General features: G+C 53.1%; 2 protein-coding genes across 5 annotated transcripts in view; one reads left to right on the top strand and one right to left on the bottom strand.

Moving 5' to 3' along the window:
• Positions 1–2984, bottom strand: TNNC1 (troponin C1, slow skeletal and cardiac type). Its single transcript, XM_060021472.1, has 6 exons — positions 2943–2984; positions 1420–1450; positions 1052–1198; positions 658–772; positions 296–432; positions 1–213 (listed from the first exon to the last, which is right to left on the bottom strand). Exons 1-6 carry the CDS (start codon positions 2964–2966, stop codon positions 182–184), a joined length of 486 nt encoding a protein of 161 aa, XP_059877455.1. The 5' UTR covers positions 2967–2984; the 3' UTR covers positions 1–181.
• Positions 2985–4439: 1455 nt separating this feature from the next.
• NISCH (nischarin) overlaps positions 4440–27125 on the top strand; it is a 42516-nt gene continuing 19830 nt past the window's right edge. For 3 of the 4 annotated variants that reach the window (XM_060022643.1, XM_060022640.1, XM_060022641.1), the window contains exons 1-13: positions 4440–4668; positions 6858–6941; positions 7630–7812; positions 15430–15478; positions 16498–16661; positions 17038–17133; positions 18441–18536; positions 19739–19891; positions 20892–20960; positions 21444–21629; positions 21784–21912; positions 23088–23201; positions 23556–23667. In XM_060022643.1, coding sequence (XP_059878626.1) covers positions 4570–4668; positions 6858–6941; positions 7630–7812; positions 15430–15478; positions 16498–16661; positions 17038–17133; positions 18441–18536; positions 19739–19891; positions 20892–20960; positions 21444–21629; positions 21784–21912; positions 23088–23201; positions 23556–23667 — 1534 coding nt within the window. In that variant the 5' untranslated portion in view covers positions 4440–4569. Of the gene's footprint in view, positions 4669–6857; positions 6942–7629; positions 7813–15429; positions 15479–16497; positions 16662–17037; positions 17134–18440; positions 18537–19738; positions 19892–20891; positions 20961–21443; positions 21630–21783; positions 21913–23087; positions 23202–23555; positions 23668–24217; positions 25242–27125 lie in introns of those variants that run through there. The other variant, XM_060022642.1, reaches the window with a different exon arrangement.

The raw sequence follows: 27125 nt of genomic DNA on the forward strand, positions 1-27125 counted from the left end.
TCCAGGGAGCAGGGCTTTATTTGAATTCCCTAGGACAGGGCTGGGGGAGGTAGTCAGGGAGGGCCCGTGGTCAAGGACACACCCAAGTTCACATCCTGGGGACCCTAGCCCCCTGCCCCTAACCCCAGGGCCCAGCTGGAGTTGGAAGTTGGCACAGGCAACTCTGGGAGAAGGTCGGTGTCTACTCCACCCCCTTCATGAATTCCAGGAACTCTGTGAGAGAGGGGCAGGCATAGGTCAGAGGTCGGGGCTGGGCAGGGCATGGGCACTGGGGACTCAGCACACCCTTACTCACCGTCATAGTCAATGCGGCCATCGTTGTTCTTGTCACCATCCTTCATGAGCTCCTCAATGTCGTCCTCTGTGATGGTCTCACCCGTAGCCTGAAGCATGATCTTCAGCTCCTCCAGGTCGATGTAGCCGTCAGTGTTTCTGCCAGTTGGGTGAGGGGGGCCTCAGAGCCCATGGTAGGGGCAGGGGGAGGGGAAGAAGCAGCCCTGCTCAAGACCCCAGGAAGTAAGGAAGAGCCACTGGGAGATGGGGCATCCCATCCCGCATTGCACAGAACGGGAGACTGAGGCCTCGAGGTCACAAGACTGTCCCCCTCTGCCCAGTTCCACTAGGGTCAGGGGCAGAGGTCAAGGGTCACACACTCACTTGTCAAACATGCGGAAGAGGTCAGAAAGCTCCTCCTCAGACTTTCCTTTGCTGTCATCCTTCATGCACCGAACCATCATGACCAAGAACTCATCAAAGTCCACTGTGCCGCTGCCTGGGGGGGTGGGCAGCACAGCCGTTGGAGAGCAACGGTCAGAATGGCTGGCACTGCCCTTGACACTAGACCCCACTGTTCTCACTGCATCCTCATAGCAACTCTGTGAGACAAGTGTGGTCAGTGTGCCCATTTTATAGATGATATGGCCAAGGCTCAGAGAGGCTAAACAGCTCCTTTAAGGGCACAGAGTAATAAGTGGCAGAGCCAGGATGCAGGTCCCCAGAGAGTTGGGGGCACTATGAGTCCGGGGCAGGGCAGGGGGGCAAAGGGGCTCACCATCCTCATCCACCTCGTCAATCATCTCCTGTAACTCCTCAGGTGTGGGGTTCTGCCCCAGCATCCTCATCACTTTGCCCAGCTCCTTGGTGCTGATGCAGCCATCCTCAGCGCCCAGCACGAAGATGTCAAAGGCTGCCTTGAACTCTGTGTCCAATAGGAGGGGAGGGGAAACAGAGCAGCCAGGGCTCAGCAGCCAAGAACCTGGAAGGCCAGACCCCTAGGGCCACCTGCTAACCTGCCCACTTCCCTCTGAGACCTCTGAGGTCACAGGGAGAGGGACCCCAGCCTCTGGCCTCCAGCCTGGGGTCCTCATGCTCCCCCAGCCCGGCTCTGCTGTTCCCCCACATGCGTGTTGGGGTACTCACCATTTTTCTGCTCTTCTGTCAGCTGCTCTACCTAGAGAGGAAAAGAGGTCTCAGGACCCAGGCTCAGGCCTTAACTGCTGTCGAGGAAACCAACCCATTCCACAGGTGGGAAGACTGAAACCCGGAAGAAGCAGGCCATTCCCAGGTCACAGAGCAGAGGCCTCAGTTCTCCCTCCTAGCCCCCAGAATCCTGAGGTGACCCAGCTGGCCTCACTGAGACTGGGCTCAGGGCCAGGGTGACAGGTGGGCACCCCCTCCAGGACTAAGGTGACCCTGAGTAACAATAGTCAGTGACCACTCAACGCCCTTTCGCCCCCACCCCCCACCGAAACCCAAGCTGGGTGGCCTGAGAGACAGCTGTCCCTCAGGTTGGGACAATAAAACCAGTGTGGGGGTGGGCAAAGCCACCCACTGTAACCTGACCGGGGTGGCCACTGGGCTATTTTTAACAGGGGACAAAGTTAAACCTGGTGATTGTTCTGGGGACTCTGGCATGCAGGGGTAGGGCAGCGTTATCTGGCCCCCTGGCCTGCTGGTGCCTCAGGAGCCAAAATTAGTCCCTGGCTCTGCCAGGCCTTGTATGGGCACAGGGTGGAGGGCTGGTGTCCCCCTCCCAGCTCCACGGACTCCTGCAGGATAGGCAGGGGCACCCCCATAGCCAGCCATAGCCCTTCCCTGCCCAGGAATGGGGCCACATTTCCCAGGGCTGAGGGAGGGGTTCCCTTTTGGACAGCTGTCTGTGTCAGATGTCCTTGTCTCTGCGCTGGGGGTAGGTCAGCAACACGCCCCATCCCGAGATAGAATATAGCATCTGAAGCCCCTCAGCGGCCCCAGCAGGGACTTGGGGTGACCTGACCACCCGCTAGCCCTTACCCCTGGCTAAGCCACTGAGCCCTGAGCCTGCCAGGCCAGATGGGGGCTGGGGCCCCAGTGCTCTGCTCCTTCTTCCCAGTCACTCCCTGCCTGCCTCAAACTTCAAAGCCCCTTCTTCAGCTCAGGATTCTGGCTCTGCAGCCCCCTTCTCACAACCCCTGTCCCACCCTCCACAGCATCTTCAGCCAGTCAAGGGACTGGAGGGGGTGGGGGATTGGGAGTGTGTGAGAAGCAGAATGTGAGGGACAGAGATGGGGGGCAGGGAAACAGCGACAGAGCCTCAGAGGAAGAGCCTGGGAGGAACAAAGAGACAGAAAGAGACTGGGAAAGTGACCAGAGACACAAACGCAGAGAGATGTGGCCAGGAGACAATGACACAGACTATAGATGTCTGGAGACAGGTCTAGACTTGTTGCAAAAGCTTCGACATCCTCTTCCACCACCCTGCACAGCTCCCACAGACCCTAAACTCACCCCTTCCACACCCGGGAACACCAGACCCACCATCCCCTTGAAGGTCTGGGCTGAAAGTATGTGGGTCCTCTCCTGGGTCCCCACCACCTCCTGGGGGTGACCTTGCACCCCATCCCGAGCTGAATGAGCCCCCAGTGGGCCAACCCACCCCAGCCCTGCCCAGACCCATCCCTCACCGCAGCCTTGTAGATGTCATCCATACTGGCGGCTCACAGGGCAGGCTGCTGGTGTTGCCAGCAGCCCTGGGCTTAAATAGCCCTGCCCCATCTCATTCCCCGCCCAGCCCACCCCTGCCTGCAGTATCCTCCACTCCCTCCCCCCGGCTCTGGTGATCTCACACTGGCCTGAGTCCTGTGTCCTCTGCCCAGGGCAAGGAGCCGATGAAGGGCTACAAGGACCAGTTCTCTTTTCTTCTGTCCCCCATTCCTCCAGGGGACTCTCTGGAAAGGTTTTAATGAGTGAAAACGTGAGCCCAGGACAGGACAGGAGCTCCAGTGTCGTGGGCCTCAGGCCAGGCCCCTATACACATTAGCTCAACTCCTATCCAACCAGGGGGGTGGGTGACGCTCCTGGGGGGGTGGCGACTTGCTCAAGGTCTGTCTGACTTGGTAGCTCCTGCCTTAAGTTAAACCTCTCTGGAGTAGGGGCAGCAGTATACAAGAAGAGGCTGGGAGTGTAGGACCGGGCCAAGAGAAGCCTCGAATGCCAAGCTCAGAGTATGGTGCTGTGGAACTGGTGGAGAAGGAAGGCACTGACCTACCTCAGGAGAGTGTGGTCTGGAGCCCTTCTGCCAAGGGTGCCAGAGGAGCCATGCCCAAGACCTCTCATCTCCCCAGGGAGAAAAGTACTAGCTCTAGGCTTGACTGCACTCAATCAGTCATTCAACAAATATTGATACACCAACAGATGCCCCATCTGTGTAAGACTCTCCCCCTCCAGTTCCGTTACCACCTCTCTTTTCTAGACCTGGGTCTTCCCCTGAGTTAGGGCTGCTTCTCTGTGCTTCCCCTTTCCAGTACTGTAGTTCCTGGGTCCAGGACCAGGCTGTTGCCCCCTCATTTTGAGCTCTGGTAGGACACCATCTGGGGGTCTTGTGCCAGATGGCCAGCACATATCCCTTCCTTCCACCTAACCCTTCACCTCCTTCACACAGAGCCTACGCCAGTTCCCTGCCCTGCCTGACATGCATTGCATGGATTAACCCACTCAATTCTCTAGAAACCCATGTGACAGAGATCTCCGAGTCTCGGAGAGGTTAAGAAATAGCCCAGTTATTCTGTCCTGCTCGGGCTCCAGGCACAGATCAGATCTTCCTTCTCTCTCAACCCTCTCGTGCCCTCCAGGGAATAAGCCCAAGAGCCAGGTGAGATGTGGTTACTGTCTCTTATCTGGAGAGGGAAACTGAGGCCAGGCGTGGCAGTGACTTGCTTCGGGTAGCCCGGAAGGTGCGGGGCCATCGCACCTCCCTTCCTGGGCACCTAGCGGCAGTGCCCAGAGCAGTCCCTGCATAGGCCCTCAGTTTCTCCCACGCTGCAAAGAGCGCGGCAGGCGGCGCCACGCAGGTGCCGGTTACGCAAGAGGACAGTCCCCGGCGTCCTGCGCACGCGCGCCGCTGGCGGCTGCTGTCAATTACGCGCGAAGGGGGGAGTGGGGCGGGGGCGCGAGAAGGCGGCGGGGCCAAGATGGCTGCACGGCGCTCGGCGGGGGCGGGGGGCGGCGGGGGCCTGGGGGCGGTGGGACGCTGACCCCGCCCCCTGCTGCTGCCAGTCTGCACCGGGCGGCGGCGGCGACCGAGCCCGGAACATGGCGGCGGCGGCGGCGCGCAGCTTTGGTCCCGAGCGGGAGGCCGAGCCGGCCAAGGAGGCGCGCGTCGTGGGCTCTGAGCTCGTGGACACGTATACGGTGTGCTGGGGGCTTGGGCGCCCGAACTGGGGGTGGCGGCTGGAACCCGGAGCCTGAGTCGGGGGTGTTGGGGAGGGCGTCTGAGCCCCGCAACTGGGGAGCTGGGGGTAGGCGGGCTGCGAGTTTGAGGAGGGGGCCTGGGATGGCGGAATCTGGGGAAGGGGCCTGGGCCGCGCAGCTCCGGAAAGAGGGTCTTTGGGTGGGGCCCAGGGAGGGGGCTTGGGAAGGGTACGCGTTTAGAAAAGGAGGCTAGGGTTGAGGAGAATCAGGGGAAAAAGGGGGTCTGCGGAAGAGGGGAGTCAGGTTGAGGCGGAGGCCCCTCTAGATCCTCTAGGCCTGGAGGGGCGCCGGCCTGGGAGGACGTGACAGGGTGTCCCGGAGGAGGGGGATTAAGGAGTGGGGGATTTGATGGATGGAATCAGGGGAAAGGGTCAGGGCGCTGCAGGCTGTGAAGAAGTAGAGGGGGCGGGGCCTTGATTTGGGGGAGCCTAGGGGTTGCAGTTGAGATTTGCTCAAAAAGTAAAGGAGGGATCTGGGGCCTTCGCGCTGAGGCAGAGACAAGAATGGGGGAGGGGTGGGGCGCAGACACCGGGAACTGAGGGGGTGGCTCAGGGCTGAAAGGCCGAGACCCAGGAACCGTAGGGCTCTTCGTGGCTTTAGAGTGTGCGGGAGAGTTGGGGCAGCGTACCGCCCACGCACGCTTCAAGGCTGTTGGGGAGATGGAGGACAGAAAATGGGGGCAGTTGCGGACTGTGAAGGAGTTGGAGGCCCTCCGGGGTCTGGATGGGGTTGGGCACCAGGCCTGTGGGCCTCGGAGGCTGCCTAGCAGGGATTGGCCCCAAGGTGCGGGCATCCTGAGCACCTCCCAGCCTCCTGTCCTTTGTTCTCGGAGGGTGGGGGGGGGGGCTTTGGCCCTGCCTTCACCCCACCTCCTTGGCCCTCATCCTAACCCTCCTCCTGAGGGTCATTTTTCTGGCTCTTTCTCCTTTTCTGGGCGGGAAGAGGGGGAGGGAAGCTGCCCGGCTGTGGAGAGGGGCTGGGGGCGGATCCTGGAGCAACAGGCCGGCCCTGGAGAAATGGCTGCTCCTCCAGGGAGGCTTCAGCAGAGTTGATTATTTTCTCCTCCCCCTTCCCTGCGTCCTTCAGAGAGGGGCGGGACCTTAGGACCAGGGGGCCTCATCCAGGTGAGGGTTGAGGTCTCTGAGCTGTTGGCTGGTTGGCCGTCACGCGTGCACTGCATGTAGCTGGAGGGTTGCTCCAAAAAGCCTCCTCATTGCACAGGGCTGAGTCCCTCCTGTGAATGGGTGTGGGGGGAGGTGGTGATCCAGGCGGACTGGACGGTACCTTTTCGTGTCCTTTTGTCCGGGTATGCTGATTTGAGTATTATTAACACACCTACCTTTGGTTGAACGCTTGCTATATGTCAGGCCCTTTACAAAGCATTTTGCGTGCATTACCTTTGATTCTTAAACCTAGCAGATTTTAAGCTGGAGGAACTGAGGCTCAGACAACTTAAGGCTCCCAGTCACTTATATAAGTGACATAAATAACCCATAGCCAGGAAATGGCAGAACCAGATTTTGAACACAGGTCTTCCTTGACTCTACGGCCTGTTCCCTTCTGATAGGGCTTAATTGTCCATCACTGCTTCCCCCCCGCCACCCCCCCCATCAGCTTCTTAGTGCCTTGACTCCTGGCTCAGCAGCAGAAATCACAGCTCTGAAGCAGCTGAAAGCGTTGGAAAAGGACTTGATTCTAGGCTACAGTCAGGGCACCTGGGAAAGAATTACAGCAGAAAAGCTGGTCCTGCCAAACCTGACCCTGTTTTGCCTCTCTTAGAAGGAATGGCCTTCCTTTCCTGCAGCTCAGGTTGGATTGGGCTTTGACTTACATGAGGCTGGAGTTAAAAAACTAAAGAGATGGCTTGATATGATAGCCACCTTTTCTGTTTCTCACTGTTGGATAGAGCTCAGACTTATCCCATGTGCCTGCCAGATCCAGTGCTAGGGCCATGGAGGAGAGGGGGCCTTGCTGCTCGTAAGGGTCAGGTGCAGAAGCTGGTGGGGAAGAGCAGCTTAACTTTGGCTTGGGGGTTGGGGGGGGTCTGGGTGTGCTACAGCTATCGTTAAGGGTAGGGTGGCACTTTCCTTACTGCCGGCTGGGCAAGGGCTGTCGGTTTTTCCTTTTAGGTTTACATCATCCAGGTCACTGATGGCGGCCATGAGTGGACAGTCAAGCACCGCTACAGCGATTTCCATGACCTACATGAAAAGGTAACCCTTGAGAGCTGGGGTCCTGTGTCTCAGGGCTTGGGGGCTTTTAGGCCAAGCTCCCAGTGTGCCTGTTTTAGGGCAAAACAGGCTCTGTGCCAGTTACATTAATAAACTGGTTTGCTAATGTAACTGGCAAAAAAAACTGGTGGATTCTGGGAGTTCAACCCTTGCATAAGATAGTGTGCAAGGAGCATATTTGAACTTTAGTTTTAAGATTATCAGTTGTAGCTTGGATGTGAGATGCCGGGACAGTTTCCCGGGGAGAGAACAGGCTTGAACTTGTTCCATCTGACTATACCTATTCCAGAACCTATGCTTTAATATCTGACTGTGATTCCATTTCTTCCTTTGCGTTTGGAGAGAGCTGCCTTTCTCTGGGTCATTTGCAGCACAAGTATTTTGTTCTGGTTTGGAGAAGATGGTGGTTTTAGGGACCTTGAGGTATTATTTTCCTAAATGTCTCCAAAGCCTCCAGATGGAACTTCTCATCTGAAATTGTATTGGTATTTCTAGTGCTAATTAAACTTGAGGCCAAATCCCAGGTGCAGCAGTTTGATCATTAATTCTGGTACTACTGCCAGGAGGGGCTGTGGAAGTCATAATAAGCACCTGCCCTCAGGCTGGTTGCCTTGGCCTTGCACACTTACAGAACCTCTTGGTCTGTGGTTGACATTATGTTTGCTTACAGCTCGTCGCAGAGAGGAAGATCGATAAAAGTTTGCTTCCGCCCAAAAAGATAATTGGGAAAAACTCCAGGAGCTTGGTGGAAAAGAGGGAGAAGGATCTGGAGGTCTACCTCCAGACACTTCTGGCCACCTTCCCTGACGTGGCCCCCGGAGTGCTGGCCCACTTCTTGCATTTTCACTTCTACGTAAGTTCCTCTTGGGTTTTCTCCTTTGCCTACAAGCCCACAGCCACCAAAACTCCAGGCAGCAAACCCTTGTAGACCTCAGCTTTGAGGAGAGGTGGGCTGGAGCTGGAGCCTGAGGTTAGAAGATGGAGGAGCGTCCTGGTGGGGTTGGGGTACGGACAGAAGCATGTGCATCAACGGATTTGCCTTAAATTAGACTATTGGCTGTGGCCACGGAGCGGTTTTTCTCCACCACAAGGCGTTCTGTTTAGCATAAATGGCCTTTGGGATTTTGAGCTACATTCCGTCCAAATGGATGGGGTTAGATTAGAAACAGCTGACACTCGGCATCGACTGTTGTTGAGTTGTTGGTTCCCAGCTCAAAACTAATTAAGGGATCAGTCTGTGTTGGCAGAATATTGCCATCTTAGGGCATCGTCAGAGTCCAGGATGCCGAGTGAGAGTAGGTGGCTTCCTCCAGTGGGACTGTATGTCTCAGAGCAGCTCTGTACCCCCTTCTGGATGGAGGAACAACTGTCATGGGCTGCTGGTGACAGGATGAGTTGTCAGAATTCAAGGAGGGAAGTTTGGTGCAGTATGAAACCAAAATGTTAAAAAGCTAGCAACTTCATTTCTGAAAATTTATTCTAAGGGAAAATACTGGGCTATTGAGAAAAGGATATGGGTACAAAGATAGTCATTCCAGGATTATAACGAAATATTGAAGACAGTCAAAAGCCCAACAGAAGGCTACATAAAAAAAAAAAAATTAAAGAGTGCAACCATGTAATTGGATATTATGCTGCTAGAAAAATGATGGTGTAGCTGTGGATTTGTAGGAAAACAAATATATTACTGTATGAAAAGAGGCCAGAAAACGGTATTAGGGTATGGTCCCATTTTCATTAAAAAAAAAAGCTTGTATGAATATGTCTAGGAAAATTCTAGAAGGTTATACATCAAAATGCTAGGAGTCTTTGGGTGATAGATTTTTGGATAATTTACATTTAATTGTTTTCTCTGTGTGATGAAGATAGGGGGAAAAAACTCCCTTTTCCTTTTCAGGCTTGCCTTTTAGGAAGGGACCTGTGGGTTGTGGTCTTAAAGGCCCAAACTTATTTAAACAATAACTGTCTTGAGCTATTTTCAGAGTAAGACAGCTGAACCTTTCTTGAAGTGTTAGAGCCTGGGAATTTGGTGATAGCACTAGCAATGGGCCTCTCGGCTTGGAGGGGCCATGTGGAAAAAAGGGTGGCATTTATAGATGGAAGATATATATGTATATATATCTTTGGATTTTGTTTGGCATATACCAGTAATGTATGTGGTTAGCAGTAGTTTCCTGTTATAGCCTTTTTTTTTTTTTTTTTTTGCATTTTCTTTCCTTATGTGAAAAGAAATGTCCATTCCTTATGTGAGTCTTTCAGATAAACTTAACTGGTTAGTATTTTAAGAAATGCTGTAATTTAAGAAAGCTTTGTTTGGCTATTTAGGTTTAAAACTTGATAAGCAGCCCTTTGAAAATATAATTCATTGCTTAAGACGTGGGCCTTTGAGGAGGTCTCCTGGATACCTCTGAGCATGGAAAGGCCTGGACTGCTCTTTTGAGATAGGTTTGCCTGAGATAGGCCTGGGACCTTGCCCCACATCTGTGGTTCTGGTTTGAGGCATGCTCTACTGCTTGGAGCAGTTCGAATGTATTTGAAATAACAGTTATCAAAAGGGCCACTTGGTTATATAAATCCAAGGTTTTAAAAAGTGATTGGTCCATCATTAAACTGAATCAAGGTTTCTCAGCTGTGGCACTGTTGACATTTTGGGCTGGACGATTGTTGTGGCAGCTCCTCTGTGCATTGTTGAGCAGCATCTCTGGTCTCTGCCCACTAGATGCCAGTAGCGTCCCCTCCCCCCACCCACCAAGTTGTAACAACCAAAAATGTCTCCACTGGTTGCCAAGTACTGCCTGAGGGGCAAATTGCACCTGATTGAGAATCACTAGATTAGATCTTCAAATGACTTTGAACAAACAGGGTCCAAAAGATTTGTCAGCCTTTTTTATAGGCTGGAAGCCCTTAGGGAGTGTTTCTGATAACCTTTGCCCCATCAATGTTCTCTCTGAAATTGTTCCCAATGTGCTCCACCTCTTGTGGGGCTGACAGTGGACAGGGTGGACCCAGGGAACCCTGTTTGGCTGAGGTGTGGATTTAAAAATTTGAGATATAATTCACATACCATAAAATTCACTCTTTTAAAGTGTTCAAGTCCCTGGTTCTTAGTATATTAACAGAGTTGTGCATCTGTCACTACTATCTAATTGCAGAACATTCATCACCCCAAAAAGAAACCATGTACCCATCAGCAATCACTAATGTACTTTCGTAATGTATGGATTTGCATATTCTGGACGTTTCATATAAATGGAATCATACAATATGTGACTTTGTGACTGGCTTCTTTCACTTAGCATAGTGTTCTCAAGGTCCATTCATATTGTAGCATAAATCAGTACATCAGTCCTTTTATGGCTGAGTAATATTCTATTGCTTGGAGACACCACAGTTTGTCCATTTATCAGTTAATGGACATTTAGCTGGTTTCCACTTTTTAGCTTTTGTGAGTAAGGCTGCTATGAGCATTCATATATGCTTCTGTATAGACCTATATTTTTATTTTTCTCAGGTATATACTAGGAGTAGAATTGTTGGATTCTATGGTAACTTTAACTGTTTGAGGAACTGCCAAATTTTCTTCCGTAGTGGCTGCACCATTTTACATTTCCACCAGCAATGTGTAGGTTCTTATGTCCCCACACCCCTGCCAACACTTGTTACTTGTCCACTTTTTTGGTAGCCATCCTCATGGGTTTAAAGTGGTATCTCATGGTGGTTTTGATTTGCATTTGGCTAATAACTAATAATATTGAGCTTCTTTTCATATGCTTATTGGTTATTTGCATATCTCCTTTGGAGAAATGTACTTAAATTCTTTGCACTTCAAAAAATTAGGTTATTTTTGTTGAGTTGTAGGAGTTCTTTACATATTCTGGATGGATATTAGACCCTTATCAGAAATATGATATGCAAATATTTCCTCTCATTGTGTGGTTTGTCTTCATTTTCCTGATAGTATTCTTTGAAACACAAAAGTTTTAGATTTTGATGAAGTTTATCCATTTTTCCCCTCTGGTCGCTTGTGGTTTTGGTATCATATCTAAGAAACCATTGCCTAATCCAAGGTCACAAAGAGTTACAACTGTGTTTTTCTTCTAAGAGTTTTATAGTTTCAGCTCTTGTATTTAGGTCTTTTAACCATTTTGAGTGAATTTTTGTACATGCTGTGAGGTTGGGGTGTGGTGTGAGGTTGGTAGTGCGAATTTTAATGTCAAGGAAGGAAAGCACTACTTCTCTCCCCAGCCAACTGAGATGGGGTGTCCAGAGGCCAGTGCAGCCCTGGGTTGCAGTGAGAGGGCACACCTCAGCCCTGGCCTACTGCTGGGCTGTCTCCCTCCAGATAACTCTGCCCTAGTGTTCCTGCACCCTCAGGGACAGACCTCATCCCAGAGCCCTTAGAGCAGAGGGCTTCAAATTCAGTAAAGTGGAATCCCACGGAGAATTTCAGCACACACCTCTTTGGGGCAGGATGTCTGACAGGCAGGCAGAGTTGAGTTTGTCTCCCAGCCCTGCTGCTTCCTGACAGTTTATTCCAAGGCAGTCATTTTAACCCCTGTGTCCCAGTTCCTCTTGTGAGCTGGAGAGTGATGATCCCGGGCTCTTGAGGATTGCAGGAGAACATGAGGTGAAGGTGAATGACCGAGAAGAGCGATGGGCCCGTGGCAGGGGCTCACCGGGTCCCAGCCAGTGCCAGCTCTCCTAGTTAGGAAAGGCACTCACTGCTTGTCAACGGTGGTATTTATATCATTTTCTTACTTTAAAACCCGTTGGCTAGGGCTTCCCTGGTGGCGCGGTGGTTGGGAATCCGCCTGCCGATGCAGGGGACACGGGTTCGTGCCCCGGTCCGGGAAGATCCCACATGCCGCGGAACGGCTGCACCCGTGGGCCATGGCCGCCGAGCCTGCGCATCCGGAGCCTGCGCTCCGCAACGGGAGAGGCCACAACAGTGAGAGGCCTGCATACTGCAAAAAAATAAATACATAAATAAAACCAGTTGGCTAGAACAAAGCCACTTTTTGAAATTTGAAATCAGGAGATAGGATAAAACTGTTACCAACCTAAAGGCAGCCTTTGGTGATTTGTTTTACTTGCAAAATACAGAGGCTGTAAGTGATAACAGATATTTTTGCAACTTAGTTACAGTCTTGGAACTCTCCTCAGCCAAAGCTTAGGCTTGAATCTATCCATCAGGAATTTTTACGCACCTAGTATACCTGACTTTTGCTAGCATGCCTCACAGGAGTGAAATAAATTATAAAAGGACTCCCAGCCCTTAGTGTGTGTGTGTAAACCACACAGTGATGTGTAATTGAGTCCCCTGTTAATGTCCCACTGACACGCACTCTGTGCTCCAGCCTGTGTCAGGTAGGAGTGTCGGGCTGGACTGGGGTTATTCATTGAGTAGGGTCTGCGCTTCGGGGGGCAGTGGATCATGGGGTTCTGCATGCACAGACATGCTCAGTCAGAGCGGTAGTCGCTGAGCAGCAGCCTGATAGTCCATGGTGCGTTTGTGTGCAGCTCACACTGTTGCCCAAGGTTGCAAACCAGCATGTGACCTGGCAGGTGGCTGATTGATTGGTCTGTAACACGTTTGGAGGTGGGTATTATAGTTTTTAAACATAGCTAATTTTTTTTAATTGAAAAAAAAATTGAACTATAAAGAATGTCTTTTTTTTTAAAATGCATTTCAGTTCAGACATTTGTGGGACACTGAAGCACTTCAAGTCCCTTCAGCAGGATTGGGTGGTGTGTGGGTGGGGTTACCTGTTCCCACAGGTGACCTCTGAGCAGAATCTACAGGAGCTTAGACTGGGGCCCACTGTCCCCCCCCCCCCATTTCCTCCTGGCAAGGGGCTGCTCACCTTTGCACACAAGGCCACAGTTCAGCCAGAGCACCCTGAGGAGGCAGAGAACGTGCTTCTCTGAAGAGACCTGTGCTCTAGATTTGTGGGCTGAGGCATTTCTTTGTTCCTTTTTGATTAAGGGTCTCCCAAGGTGAAGAAGCTCAGCCTGGGAAACTAAGTAGGTAGTGTTGCCACAGGGCACAGTTCCTCTGGCCCAAGAGCAGGGAAAGAAATTGTTACATAGTCTGCTTTTTAGATTGTAAGTGGAAACATGCTCTTTGCTTAGCATGAGCCCTTGGCTCTCACTGTCTCTGGGCTTTCTGTGTCTTCTGGAAATCCCAGCAGGGCTGGTGTTGACGGCAGCTGCCTGGAGAAGTGTAACTTTGAGGGTGAGGGTTGTTGGGCACTAAGGGTGGACAGGGAACACTTTTCCCCACGGGAGACCTTCTAGGAGCCCAGTGTCAGTAAGGGGCTGGAGAGGCTGGGCAGCTGCTCTTGGGGGTTGGAGGTGGGTGCAGATCAGGCCTCTGGGAGCCGCTCAGGAATCTGTATCTTTTTTATTTTTGCGGTACGTGGGCCTCTCACTGTTGTGGCCTCTCCCGTTGCGGGAGCACAGGCTCCGGACGCGCAGGCTCAGTGGCCATGGCTCATGGGCCCAGCCGCTCCGCGGCATGTGGGATCTTCCAGGGCCGGGGCACGAACCCGTGTCCCCTGCATCGGCAGGCGGACTCTCAACCACTGCGCCACCAGGGAAGCCCAGGAATCTGTATCTTTTAAGGCTGTCCAGGCGTTCTGACTACCGGCAGGATGGGGAGGTGCTGATCTGAAGACAGGGCTTGGTTCTCAAAGGTGGAGGTAGAGAAATGAGCCTTTAGGTCGTTCCTAGGTCTTACTGATTTTCGGTTCTTCACAGCAGCCAAGGAAAAGGTAACTGAGTTGTTGCGAGAGAGTGAAGTTGAACTTTGGAGTGAACTGATGCCTTCTCCTCTCACTGGCTGGAGCCTCTCCTGCTCAGAGCCTGCTCTGCCCCTCTGGTGGCCATTTTACATTTGACCCTGCGTCTTGCCAGACTCTGAGCTCCTTAACGCTGGAGCTGTGTTTGCTCATTTTTCTCCCTTTGGCTTTTTGTTCATGTGTGAGAATAAGGGGAAGTTATTCTCATATTATATATAAATTGAATTTTAAGCAGATGAAATAAACACATTTTATTTTTAACAAATACCTTAAAATACTAAAAGGAGAAATTAGGGGAATGTTTATAATCTTGAGGTGGGGGAAGAGGTTCCAGAAATGACAAAGAAAAAGAATCACAGGTTTAAAAACATGAACTTGACAAACCTCTCTCTGTCAGGAGAAACAGGGTGAGTGTAGGTAAAAGGCATACACAGACAGGAAGAAGATATTTGTAGCACATAAACAACATGTAAAGTATCCTCTATGTATAAAAGGCAAGGAAGAGACGAGCAACCAAGAGAAAAACAGGAAAAGGACATCATGTCTCCTGCAACCTGGTACCTTTTGAGTCCGGTAAACATGTGAATTGCTTGTCCTGGTGGCAGAGGTGTTCCTGTGAGTTACAAAGGCGATTGTGCAGCCTCCATCTGGACCTGTTTATGAAAGTCCGTTTCGCTGCCATCTGTCAATTAGTTACAGTTCTTACCTGCAGGATGTGGGGCTGCGGGCCCCAGGGCCCTGCCAACCCCACGGCTACACCACTGAAATGCTGAGGCAATTGGTTGTGAACAGAGAGGATTCAAGACCAAGTGCTTGGGAGTGGGGCTTTGCTAGTTTCTAGCCATGTAAAATGGAGAACTACAGCACCTGTCCATCTCAGTTTGCTTACCTGGGAAACAGGATTCAAAATAAGGGCCTCCTGGCCTAGGGCATTGGGAGGACTGAGCAAACCTCTGGGTGGGGAGTGCTCAGGCCATCGCCTGGTGTGAATTAGGACCCCAGCATGTTAGCCGTTTACTATGACTGAAGGCTGGTCCTTGTCGTGCCTCCTTTATCCCATCACTCTAAAAGGAAATCCTTTCATGCCTCTTTCTCATGACCCTGGGCTGAGTGGTGCTGTTGCAGGGCTTGAAGGGATGGGCACAGGAAGAGAGCGGGCGCTTGCTCTTTCCTAAGATACGTGTGGGGCATGAATGTCAGTAGAAATGGTCCCTCTCAGGCAGGGTTAGCTCTGGGAGGCCCTTTTTCCCAGCAGGGTGATGGGAGCCTCTTTTCGAGAAGAAACAGGACTGTCTCTCTACCATGCGTCTCCTAGGAATCCCCCAGGGCCAGTCTGGGGAGCTGCTGGCTTCCCAGCCAGCTCTTGACATGGCCAAGCTTTGCAGCCTCCCGGGCCTGGTGTTCTCAGCCAGTGCCTGAGTGGCCTTGGAGTTGCAGTGTTAGTCTATTCGGTTCTCCTTTGGAGGAGACATTTCAAATGTCCCTTTAGCTGGAAATATTGTTTACCTTTCTGAGCTCTTTGATTCATTTTAGTTTGTTCTCTCCATTTTGTTTTACTTTATGGAAAGCTGGCATTGCAACAGCAGAGGGGGTCGATAGCAGGGAATGTGCAAGTCCCAGTGACTGGGAGCAGGTGCATTTCCTGACTGTGGGTTTTGTTTTCTCTGCAGGAGATTAATGGCATCACTGCAGCACTGGCTGAGGAGCTCTTTGAAAAAGGTACATGGCCAGGGGTCCTTGAAATACTGGGTGCAACTTGCCCAGCCCTGTTAGGCAGCCAGGGGCCCTGGGTGGCACAGAACTCCATCAGTTGCTCTGTGCCAAGTGAGTCCTAACCAGGGCCCACCTCCCTGGGGTTGCCCAAATCCCTGGACCTCGTCCACAGCCAGGCCTGCCCACCTACCTGTTCTGCAGGTCTGAGGAGCTGTATTCTTCACCTTAGGACCCCCGGGTCCCTGTGTCGGGGGCCAATCCCAGGCTCAGGATCTATTCCAGGGCCTTATGGTGGAGTTCTGGAAGGTGGGTGGCATGCTGCCCTTTGCACCGGGTCTGTCCTTACCTAAAAAGATTCCGATGGCAAACAGAAGCTAACTTAGGGTCGCGGCCCTGCCAGAGAGCACAGTAATGGTAGCTAAGATGTAAAGAGTGCTTGTGGTGTAGCCTTGTGTTTGTATCTTACTGCCTCCCCCCAGGAGGGCCAGAGAAGGGCATTGAGGATAAGAGGCCCAGTTACCTGCCTGAAGGCAGGTAACGTGGTTGGAAGGTACATGGTTGGAAGGAGCAAAACGAGGACCAAATGCCAGTCTGTCTGGCTTGGCTCAGAACCCCCTCCTGCTCTCAGGCCCTGTACTGTGCTGGCACCTTAGGCCTCACCTAACCTTAAGACGTCTGCATCTTGGAGGTTGCAGCATGGGCCCGATGCCCACAGTGCTGCCTGCATCAGCTTTCTCCTGGCCCAGTGCCTCAGATTTTTAACTCAGGGAGGTTCCCCAGCTGCAAATTCCCGTGGCTCTTCCCTCCTTTGTAATCACGTGTCCTGGGTCTCCCCTGCATGCAGTCAGTTCAGGAGGGGGGCCGCTCCTGCATTCTCAGGACCATGGCTTCCTCCCGACTCGGTGCATCTAATGGGTGCTGGCCAAGTGCTTGTCCACTGTTGGCCAGGTGTGCCGGTGCCCTGGCCACACAGTGGGGATGGGGCTGGGGCTCAGTGCTTACCCCACGGGCTATGGCTGTTGCAGGAGAACAGCTCCTGGGGGCCGGCGAGGTCTTTGCCATGAGGCCCCTGCAGCTGTACGCGGTCACCGAGCAGCTGCAGCAGGGAAAGCCCACGTGCGCCAGCGGGGATGCCAAGACTGACCTGGGGCACATCCTGGACTTCACCTGTCGCCTTAAGTACCTTAAGGTAAAGATGGGGCAGCTCGGTCGGGGAGAGCTACTCAGTCGTGGGCATGCACCTCCTAGCCTGGCAGTATGTGTGTGTGGAGACTCCGTGGGCCCTGAGGGAAGGAAGGCTGCATTTGGTGATCTTGGCACTGTGCTTTCAGCTGTGAGCACCAGGGGGCAGTCGTGAACCAATGGCCCCTCGCTTTAAACGTCCGCTTTAGCCTGCTTTGTTGACCGTGGAAGTGGTGAGTGGGAGTACATGCCCAGCCTGCCTCTCACAGCCAGGCGAAGCTTCGAGTGCGGTTTGGTAGTTGCTGTAGCACCGCCCTGTGAACATGGATGGGAAGTGGTTGTTACAGCAGCAACTCTAATTCAAGCCATTTATTTGGCTGTAGGTTTCTGGCACAGAAGGACCTTTTGGGACCAGCAACATTCAGGAGCAGCTTCTGCCTTTTGATCTGTCAATATTCAAGTCTCTTCATCAGGTGGAGGTAAGGCCCAGGGCCCCTGGAATGCAGGCGGGGCTGAGCCCTGTGCAGGATGGTCTTGCATTCTGACCATCCTATCTTTGGCTACGGAGTGTTCCCAATGTTGGGTGTCTGGATTTAATTGTCAGGCACTGTTGCTTTTGTGTTTGTCAGTATGTGGCAAATTCCATTTAGGTAAGTTAGGCCCATCTGAAGGCGGAGAAAGAGGGGCTTCTGCTATTCTTGGCTGGTCTGCATGTCCCCACCCCTGCAGCATTTGGACAGGATGGAGCACTAGTGCCCAGCTCCTTCTGGGCTTCCTCATTGTGCGAGTTGAGGTGCTGGGAAGCCATCCTGAGGGTCAGGCAGAGCCAATTCCAAGTCTTTGTCTCCCAAGGCAGATCAGCAGAGGGTTTGGAGGGTCCTCTGCTCTCTGGCATGCCTACACCTAACAAGAAATACTTCGCATTACTCACTGCTAAACTCCTGGGTTCACAATGCCAATTTTGTTACCACTTTTTAAATAAATGAGAGGGGACTCAGTAATGAATAATAAAAATTTTCTCATCTCAGCAATGAGAAATCAATGCTTTTGTGTTCAGCCCTGTGCCCCATGTCTGATGTTCACTCCTTGATGGAATCTTCTCAACCATGTGAAGTGGGCACTTGTATTCCCATTTTACAGTTGAGAAAACTGAGGCTTAGGGAGGTAAGGAAGTTTGGCCAGGATCACACAGTTAACGAGGGGGAAGCTGGGATCTGAGTGCAGCTGAGTCTGACTCTGCAATGTGCTGCAATTGTCTCAGAGACCTTGAGGGCCATTCCCTTGATGGGCATTTGTGCCTCGATCAGCACAGGTGAGTGGGGCTGGGAAGTGAGAGGAGTGCCTGGCTGGCTGGCTGGGCAGGCTGAGGCTCCGCCGGGCGGGGTGTGTAGCACTTGGGCAGGCTTGAGGGAGGGTGCTTTGGCCTGTACCCCTCCCTCCTCCTGCAGGGCCGCTGAGGCCAGTGAAGTGAGGCTGGTGAAGTCATCGGCTCTCCAGCTCTGCTGTCCCTGGCCCTCACTTTGTGTCCAGCTGCCAAGCCCCAAGCAGCCCTTCAGAGAAAATGGAGTTCATGGTTCATTATCTCATAAGCTACTTCAGAGAATGTTTAGTTAACACTAAAAATTGAGGAAAGGAGAGACTTAAGGTTTAAGTCACCGCCTGTCTCGAAGGATTCGGGGTCACCGATGGTTGTGCTCCTTTTGAGTGTGGGTGATGAACACCCACTTCCCGGGACTTCTGGTGGAGCAGTGATGCCGTTTCTGAGACGTAGCTGTTCTTGTTCCAGATAAGTCACTGTGATGCCAAGCGCATCCGGGGGCTGGTCGCGTCCAAGCCCACCTTGGCCACGATGAGTGTCCGCTTCTCAGCAACTTCCATGAAGGTAAGTGCAACCTGTTACCGCCCAGGGTGCTGTCTGAGGGGCAGAGTCCTGCACTGTGGTCTTCCCATGGAGGATCATGCGAACTCTGCTGCCATCTATCAGGAGCCAGAAGCCAGACTTCCTGTGGTCAGCCGCACACTCACCTCCCAGTGCTCGACGGTCCCTCGGACGCTTCAGTCCAAAATCAACGCTGTTAAACGAGAGATTTTAAGGAACTGGGTAACCCCTTCCCATGGAAAAAGCCACTGTTTTTTTAATAACCAAATTGTTTAGCAGCGGCGAGTGTCAGAACAATTATTACGTGGACTGATAAAAATGTTTCTCTAAACATAAAAAGCCTTGGTGTGGCACTCGTTCGTATCTTGTTCTCAGTGGACTTGAGTAGACAGGCCAAGTTGTGTATGCTGGGCCCTGTTGTTTGTATGTGAGTGACACAAATATGCAAACTGAGAGTGTAAGAGATCTCTCTCTTTACGAGTTGCATCTTAGTAATGTTAAAATTCTTCTAGAAAGAAACATTGTGGCACTTTTAGAACTTAGAGTGTCTGATCAAGATTTGGTTTGGTGAAAAGTCTTTGTCTTGAGGCTACTGGCTGAAAGGAGGAGGCTTGTGTCAGGCAGCCTTGCCCCTCTGGGAGGCACTCCCTGCTGCCTGGCTCAAGGAGCCCAAGATGATCCATTGCAAGAGGAGAGGTCTTATCAAAGGGCACCAGAAATCGAAACAAGGAGGCCTGCCTGCCTCCCTCCCCTCGGATGGTGCCCCTGTGCTCTGTGCTGCTCCCCTGTCTCAGGTCTGCTGGATTTTACCTTGTAAAGTTATGGTTAAAGGGCCTACTGTCCACCACGGGGACCACAGTGCCAGCTTGTAAAGCACAGCTGCCTGGGAACACTGCAAATTCTGACCTTCAGTCTCTGAGATTTAAGCCAGAAAAGGCATCACCGTATAACGAGGCTCTTGCGAGCTGGAAAAGCATTTGCTCAAGTAGGGCCAGAACATATTCCAAGTGGCTGTTATGTTTCTGAACTCTTCAGTTATTTCACAATCATTTCAAGGCATATGAACCAAAAGCCCCATTTTAATGCAAGTTCACTTCCACATACTAAATATGCTCCAGCCCTTCCTGAAATTTTGCAACGATTGTGTTCCCAGTCAGTGTTGCATGAGGGCCCACGTGTGGTGCTCACCAGATGTTCTTACACAGGAAGTCCTCGTTCCTGAAGCCTCAGAATTTGATGAGTGGGAACCAGCAGGAGCAGCCCTGGAGGGCACTGTGACTGCCATCATCCCCATGTGGCAGGCGCTGACCGCTCTGGACTTGAGTCACAACAGCATCTCTGAGATCGATGAGTCTGTGGTACGCTCTCCACGGCCTGACCAGACCCTGGGGTTGGATATTTAACCTGGCTTTTTCTAGAAGGACCACTGAAAACCTGTACCCAGCACTCTGTACATTGCCTGTAATTTTTAAGTTAATTTCAAAATTGGGTTATTTAAACGAGGTGAGGAGTGCTTAGAACCAAATGAAGTGTACTAATTGCATGTACATTTGATAGAACAGAAACACAGTAAGTGGTGAAATTTATTCCCAAGGAGTGTAGCAGAAAAATCAGTCTATAGGTTCCAGGGACTTCCCTGGTGGTCCAGTGGTTAAGAATCTGCACTTTCACTGCAGGGAGCACGGGTTTGATCCCTGGTCAGGGAACTAAGATCCTGCATGCCGCGTGGCACAGCCAAAAAAAAGAAAGGTTCTAGATGTGCCCATGTAAGAGTGACATCCAGATGGTACTTGGGCAGTAGGACTGTGATTCCTGTACTTGTGCCTCTCAGTGGGTGTGGGTAGAGTTGAAGGACGCACCTCCTTCTGTCTGCAACCTTGCCATTTGTCTTTTTTTTTTTTTTTTTGCTGTACGCGGGCCTCTCACTGTTGTGGCCTCTCCCGTAGTGGAGCACAGGCTCCGGACTCGCAGGCTCAGCGGCCGTGGCTCACGGGTCCAGCCGCTCCGCGGCATGTGGGATCTTCCCAGACTGGGGCACGAACCCGTGTCCCCTGCATCGGCAGGCAGACTCTCAACCACTGCGCCACCAGGGAAGCCCCATTTGTCATTTTTACAAGCCAAGTGTTCCGTAAAAACAGTGGGTCGTGCTCAGCACTGGAGTCCCTGTGTTCTGTGTTCCTGAGGACGTGTTTCTGGGTGGGCACTGGGAGGTGTCACGTCAGGGGCCCCGCACAGATGGCCAGCCCAGGAGTCTGTGGTCAGGAGGAAGCCTCCCAGGTTGTCTGTCCACCATGTCCAGGGGCCATGTGGGGTCCAGCTTCCTAGGATAACGTCATGTGTTATCTTTTCTTTCACAAGAAACTGATTCCAAAGATTGAGTTCCTGGACCTGAGTCACAATGGAGTGCTGGTCGTGGACAATCTGCAGGTAATTTGTGTCTTTGGAGACCATTATTGCCTGCAGGCTTCTCACAAGGTCCCATTCTCCTGAGATGCAGCCTTGGGAGTTTGGCCGTACTCTGGGGTTTCTCTCATGGGTCCTCGAAAGGTGTCTGCATGCACCAGAGGTTTGTAAAGGCAGGGGCTGCTGCCCTTCCCTTTGGGTCCCAATGATGCACACTGAGCGTTTGTTGCTCTAGTTCCCCCAAATTAGAAAAGATGTGTAAATACAAATCGAGTGAGATGAAGATGATGTGCCTCCATTGTGAAGACGGACAGTCTCATTTTCAAAGCCCGTGCGGGGGATGCAGCTGGGCTGTAACCTGTGCAGGGAAGAGGGATTTCCCTTCGGAATAACTGTCAGAGGAACTGGTCATTTTAGGTTGGAAGGCCCATCACACCCTTAATGTCAGTCCCCTTTCTTTGGAGCCTTGACCTTAACCACCTTACTCTGTTCTCAATGCTGCCGTAGCACCTGTACAACCTCGTGCACCTGGACCTGTCCTACAACAAGCTCTCCTTCTTGGAAGGGGTTCACACCAAATTGGGGAACATCAAGACCCTGAACCTGGCAGGCAACCTCCTGGGGAGTCTGAGTGGCCTGCACAAGCTCTACTCCCTGGTCAACCTGGATCTCAGTGACAATAGAATCGAACAGGTGAGCTGTGCCCCAGAAGGGTCTTGGGGTTCTGGAGTCGCTGTGCCTTGGCGTTGATCACTTTAGCGAGAATAGTGGGCTTCCTTTCTTTGACTGTCAAGTGTGTGGTCACCTTGCTGAAGTGCTAAAGAAGGGACACGGGAATGCCTTGCAGATGGAGGAGATCAGGAGCATCGGCAGCCTCCCGTGTCTGGAGCATGTGGCTCTGCTGAACAACCCTCTGAGCATCATCCCTGACTACCGGACCAAGGTGCTGGCTCAGTTTGGAGAGCGGGCCTCGGAGGTAAGCTGCTTGGGGAGGGGTCAGCTGGAGGTGACATCCGCTTACGTATACTTGCCTGATTCAGAAGGACGTCCTGACCCTGAGGGGCCTTTCAGATCTGGGCAGTCCGCTGCCTCCCCAGGAAAAGGTTCCCTCATGCATCTCCTCTTGGGGGCCACTGGCTGCCGTGCTTCCTCAGTGGGCTTCCCCTCACCTCTGTCAGAGCTTCAGGTTGGGGTGCTCCCCAGGAACCAACAGGCACAGCCTGAATGTGGAGGGACTGTCTTCAATTTGTTAAAAAGTAATGTTTATTGTAGACAAGGGTCAGGAATAAGATATCTGAAATAATTATATTTCCTGGACAACCTCTGGCCATAAAGTCTGACCATAAACCTGAAGGGATTGCCCACCTTGGCCAGTGTCACCCAGCCCATCTGCTGTCTGCCAAGTGGCCGCCTGCTGCCCCGCTAGCCCAACAGGTCCGCCTCCAGGTTCACCTGCCTCCTCAGCCTCAAGCAGGCTCCCTCCGCTCTCCCCAAATCCCAGGCTGGAAGATACCTGGGAGTCTATTTGCATCCTCCCCCCAACCCCTCCCATCTCTTTTCAGCCCCAAGTGCACCTTTCTCCACATTGTCACCAAGACAACATTCACAAGATGTCACCTCCTCCCCTCCCTGGCTCCCAGGCCCTTGGGACCTTCCCTCATTTGACCACACTGCTGCTCCCCGCTGCCTGCCTGCCGGGCCACAGCTCCCTCCTACACTTGCAGGTGGCGTCCCTGCCCTTCTGCCTGCTTCCCATGCCTTTGCCCTCCCAGTTCCCCAGCCCAGAAGGCCCTCCCCTTGCTCTTTGCAGATCTGAGTTCCGCCATAATTGGAGGCTTAGTTCAAGGCACCAACTTCCCCCCTCTCCCAGCCACCTCAGAGGCCTTCACAGTGGCCCCTGCAGCCCTTCCTTCCTTTCTTGGAGAGGGACTCCCAGAACTGGGCTAGGCAGTGTGGGACCTCCCTGGGCCACTCCAAGGAGTTCCCAGGTCGCTTCCATGGGTGGCGAGGAGCTCACCTCCCAACAGGCTGAGCCTCTGCAGCCTCCTGTGTCCTCACGGGGCCTGGCCCACCCCTCGGTGGGACCCTGCCATTCTGCTCCCTCCATGCTTGCCAGCACCTATGCTGATAGCCATTTTCTGGACACTGTAGGTCTGTCTGGACAACACAGTGACCACAGAGAAGGAGTTGGACACGGTGGAAGTGCTAAAAGCAATTCAGAAAGCCAAGGAGGTCAGGTCCAAATTAAGCAACCCCGAGAAGAAGGTGAGTCTTTGTGTGGGAGCTGGGAGGAGGGGTGGTGAGGAGCCAGCCGGGGAAGGAGCTGGCTTGCAGTGGAACTGGGCCAGGGAGCACTCCAGGCCAGGGAGTCCTGGCTGCACCCCCCGCACCCCAGGCTGCATGACCCTGGGCTTTCACGCCCCCTCTGTTCTCGTCTGTGAGATGGGGGGTCACGATAGGACTTGCTGCATGGGGTTGCTGAGGGTTGGTTAAGATCTCTTTCCCTGTCACTGATGTTTGTGAGAGCCATGAGCTTCTCACATCCCAGGCTCTGCCAGGCTCTGTTCTCTTCTTCTGGATCTATCTCCTCTCCCCGACTGACTCAGCACTTCTCCTCAGGTCAGTGAGGATTCTAGGCTGTCTGCTGCCCCGTGCGTCAGGCCCAGCAGCTCCCCTCCTACCGTGGCTCCCACCTCTGCCTCCCTGCCCCAGCCCATCCTCTCCAACCAAGGTAATCGCCTGTGTATCTTTCTCCCTGGTAGAGCTGCACGTGCCCTGCCTGGGCCCCCAGCTGGGCTGGCGTTGGGGGAGAGATGCCGGCACCTGTTCCCTACATGGCTCAGATGCAGGGAGGGCGTGGTGCTGTCTCCACACCAGCCCCTCTCGGGGTGGCGCATGGCTGGGGGGGGGGGTGCCTGGCTGAGGTTTGCTTAGTGAGGACTCCCAATTGCTCTGACACACACATCCAGATCCTCTAGGGTACCACGGGGTGTGCTCTTTGAACTGGCTCCTGGCCCATAAGGACCCCACTGGCCCACAGGCAGTGGGGGCAGACTGGCTCCTTGTTCATGGGAACCCAGGCCTGGTTACTTCCCTAAGTCGGGCACCCCGATACCTGCGTGGGGAGCGTGCCTCATTGCCATGGCCCTGGTGGTATGACCCAGCCCCAAACGCTGTGTTGGTGGGGCCCAGATGGGCTGTCTGTGAACCCATGGAAGACCAATCCCTTTCATCCACCCACTGTCTTAGCGTTTTCAAAGGGCTTTCACCTCTGAACCCAGGCATCCTCGGAGATGAGTGAGTGAAGCAGGTCCCATGAGTGTCTGCTGGCCCGGCCCCCACGGAAGAGGGGAGGGTGTGCCGTCCCGAGTGGAGCCGAGGCTCGGGGCACACAGGAAAGAACGCCGCCCACCCGGGCTCCTGGAGACGGAGAACTTGGTGTGAGGTCTTGGGAAAACAGTTTGACCCTATGTTTCAAGAGCCAGAAAAACGTTTCCACCCCTTGACCTGGTAACCCCGCTGGTGGGGATTTTATCTTAGCGGGATAAGATAACAGGGAAGTGGGAGGTGAGATGCTCACTGCAGCACTGTTTATGCTAGCTAAACATGGGCCGTGATGGACGTCAGAGTGAGAGGGAGATTAAGCTGTGGTCCTCCAGAATACCCTGCAGCCATCACAGCCGAGGGGAAGGCTGGATAAGAAAGGAGAAGTGCTGGGTTGAGTCAGAGAGCCTGCGCAGGGCAGCGCACCGAGGTCACAGCCGTGGACGTGAGCCAGAGAGTGGATGGGGACGTTGGTGCTGGAGCAGTCGTCCGTTTGCTTTTGTAACACTCTTGACTGAGAAATTTCGGTTTTATTTTTTTACGTAAAAGGGGAGGGGGTTTGTATCACTGTGAAGATGCTTTCCTGACCGTGTCTCCTGCCAAGGGGTCAGAGCCCTCCTCAGGCCCCCCGCCCCGAGCTGCCTGTCACAGCCCTGCGTGCCTGTGGGGGGACCGCATGGCTAGGCTCTGGGGCCAGGGCCCATCCTGTTCTCAGTCAGCGTTTGTTGAGACGGGGAATGAGTGAGCCGCAGGCGGCGAGGGAGGCGTCTGCCCCTACAGCCGTAGCTGCGGGCAGTGCCCCCTTTGGTGGCAAAGCCTCTGCACCAGCCAGGCCCAGGCCTCAGCCCCTTTCCTCCCTGCCCCCGCTCCTGGGGACACGCCACACAGTGGCTCACTGTAGTCTTCCCCTTTCCCGCTACTGGACCTTTAGACGTTGTCTCCAGATCTGCACCTCTTATAAATAAAACTGCAGTGGATGTCTCTGTGTGCACATCTCTTTCCTTTTGGTGAGAAACAACAAAGGTTGGGCCCCGTCTAAGCATTCTAATGTCCCCTGTCCCATTCTCTGAGTGGCCCTTTCTGACCACTTGTTTGTACAGACCACAGTCCAGGAAGGAAGCAGAAAGACTGTCCCTATCCACATTTCCTCAGTTGCAAACAGGGCTTGGGTGGGTAGTGACAGGAAAATGTTCTTTTTCTTGCTAACGTGGAGGAATCCGCAGAAGTTTGTGTTCAGCCACATGCTGTTGGACTTGGCCTGCGTGGGCGAGGATTTCTCCCTAGGTGGGGGAGCAGCTTTGTTCCCAGCCCAGTTCTGTAGCAGTGAATATACTTGTGAATAAACTGGGCCCCCGGGGGCCTGCCTGGATGGGCGCTGTCCAGTAAACACCAGGCCTCTGGTCATCTCAGGAGCTGTTAGCCGGCTTGTTGGAGCCATGGAGGGTTGTGGCCACAGGGACTGATGTGCAAAATGACCGAGTTGATTCTCCAGCCAGGTGCAGGGGCTGCGCGGAGGCCGCAGAGAAGGGGTTAGGAGCAGGCACCTGGGCGGGGTCACCTGAGTTTGCATCCCAGCTTTCTGGCTGTGGTCCCTCAAGCAACTTGTTGCCTCCCGAAGCTCTGTTTTCTCTACCCTACTTCATCGATTCTAAGATGCACACATTTCCACCTTGTGACTTCTTTGAAATTGAGATGCATCTTTCAGTCAGTGGCGTCTCATAGTTGCTGTCAGCCAGCTGGTATTCGTGATGGAGTTGTGTGAAAACCCGTGGACACCTGCTGAGACCAAGATGGCGCCACATCTACGCATCTTAGATTTGATGAGCTGTGGTAAATAACGGGAGGCGTGCATGAGCTAATCCTGGGGAAACACTTAGCACTGCTTCTGGTCCATCAGAAGGGGTCAGTAGGGGCTTCCTACCTACGTCCTTTTCGGAGGGTTTCAAGATGACCAGGACAGTGCCCCTGAGGAACTTGGAGCCTCTTGGGAAGATGAGCTGTACCCCGAAGGGAGAACAGGGCAGAATGATTTGGGTCATTTGTGGAAGACAGAAGTCTGTCTAGAGCAGAGAGGACTTTGCAGTGGAGTTGTATGTGAGGTGAATGTCAAAGGATGGTAGGACCTGAGCATGTGAGGGAGGAGGGGGTGGATTCCAGGAGAGAGCAGCACGCTTCATGCCTGGCAGTGTGCCTGCTGCCCTTCCTGCCTGTGCACAGCCCCTGCTGCTTTGCCCTGGGGGGTGTCTGGGCTTGGGCCATCTGCCTGCCTAGCCCATGGGCAGAGGACCTGGGCCATTGTGAGTTGTCCTGACCCCAGCTAGCAGCTGAGCTGGACGAGGGCCTGTGACCTCTGGGGCTCTGAGTTCTCTGAGGCATTTTGTTGGGCCGTGGTGACTGGTGGTAAAGCCAGGCTATGGAGGCAAGCCCTGGGCTCCTCCAGGTTTCTGCGAAACTTGGGAGTTGATGCCCAGCATTCATCCAATCAGCTGCATTTAGGAGAAAGTTAGAAAAGATTTTACCCTCAACCAGTGTGGAAAATGTCTGGAGTGAAGTAATGGGCCCAGACAAGCTGTAATAATAATACAATAGCATCAGCAGGCTTCAAAAGCAGCCCAAGTGAGTCAGAGCGTGCTGTCCACGGGCGGTGGCCCAGGGGAGGGTCAGTGGGATGTGTCCTGTGGGAAGGTGGGCATCGGTTGTCCTCGCCAGCCCTGGAGGAAACCCGAGCCTGCAAGAACGCCTGGCCTTCCGATGAGGGGTCTTGTGCTCCTGTGTCTGCAAAACTCCACAGGGATGCTGGAGTGGCGGGTGGGGGGACTTGAACCATTTCCCCGTGAAGACGCTCTAGGAGCAAACACGTTTAAG

This window comes from Delphinus delphis, chromosome 10 (assembly GCF_949987515.2).
Source record: "Delphinus delphis chromosome 10, mDelDel1.2, whole genome shotgun sequence".
NCBI classification, from domain to species: Eukaryota; Metazoa; Chordata; class Mammalia; order Artiodactyla; family Delphinidae; genus Delphinus; species Delphinus delphis.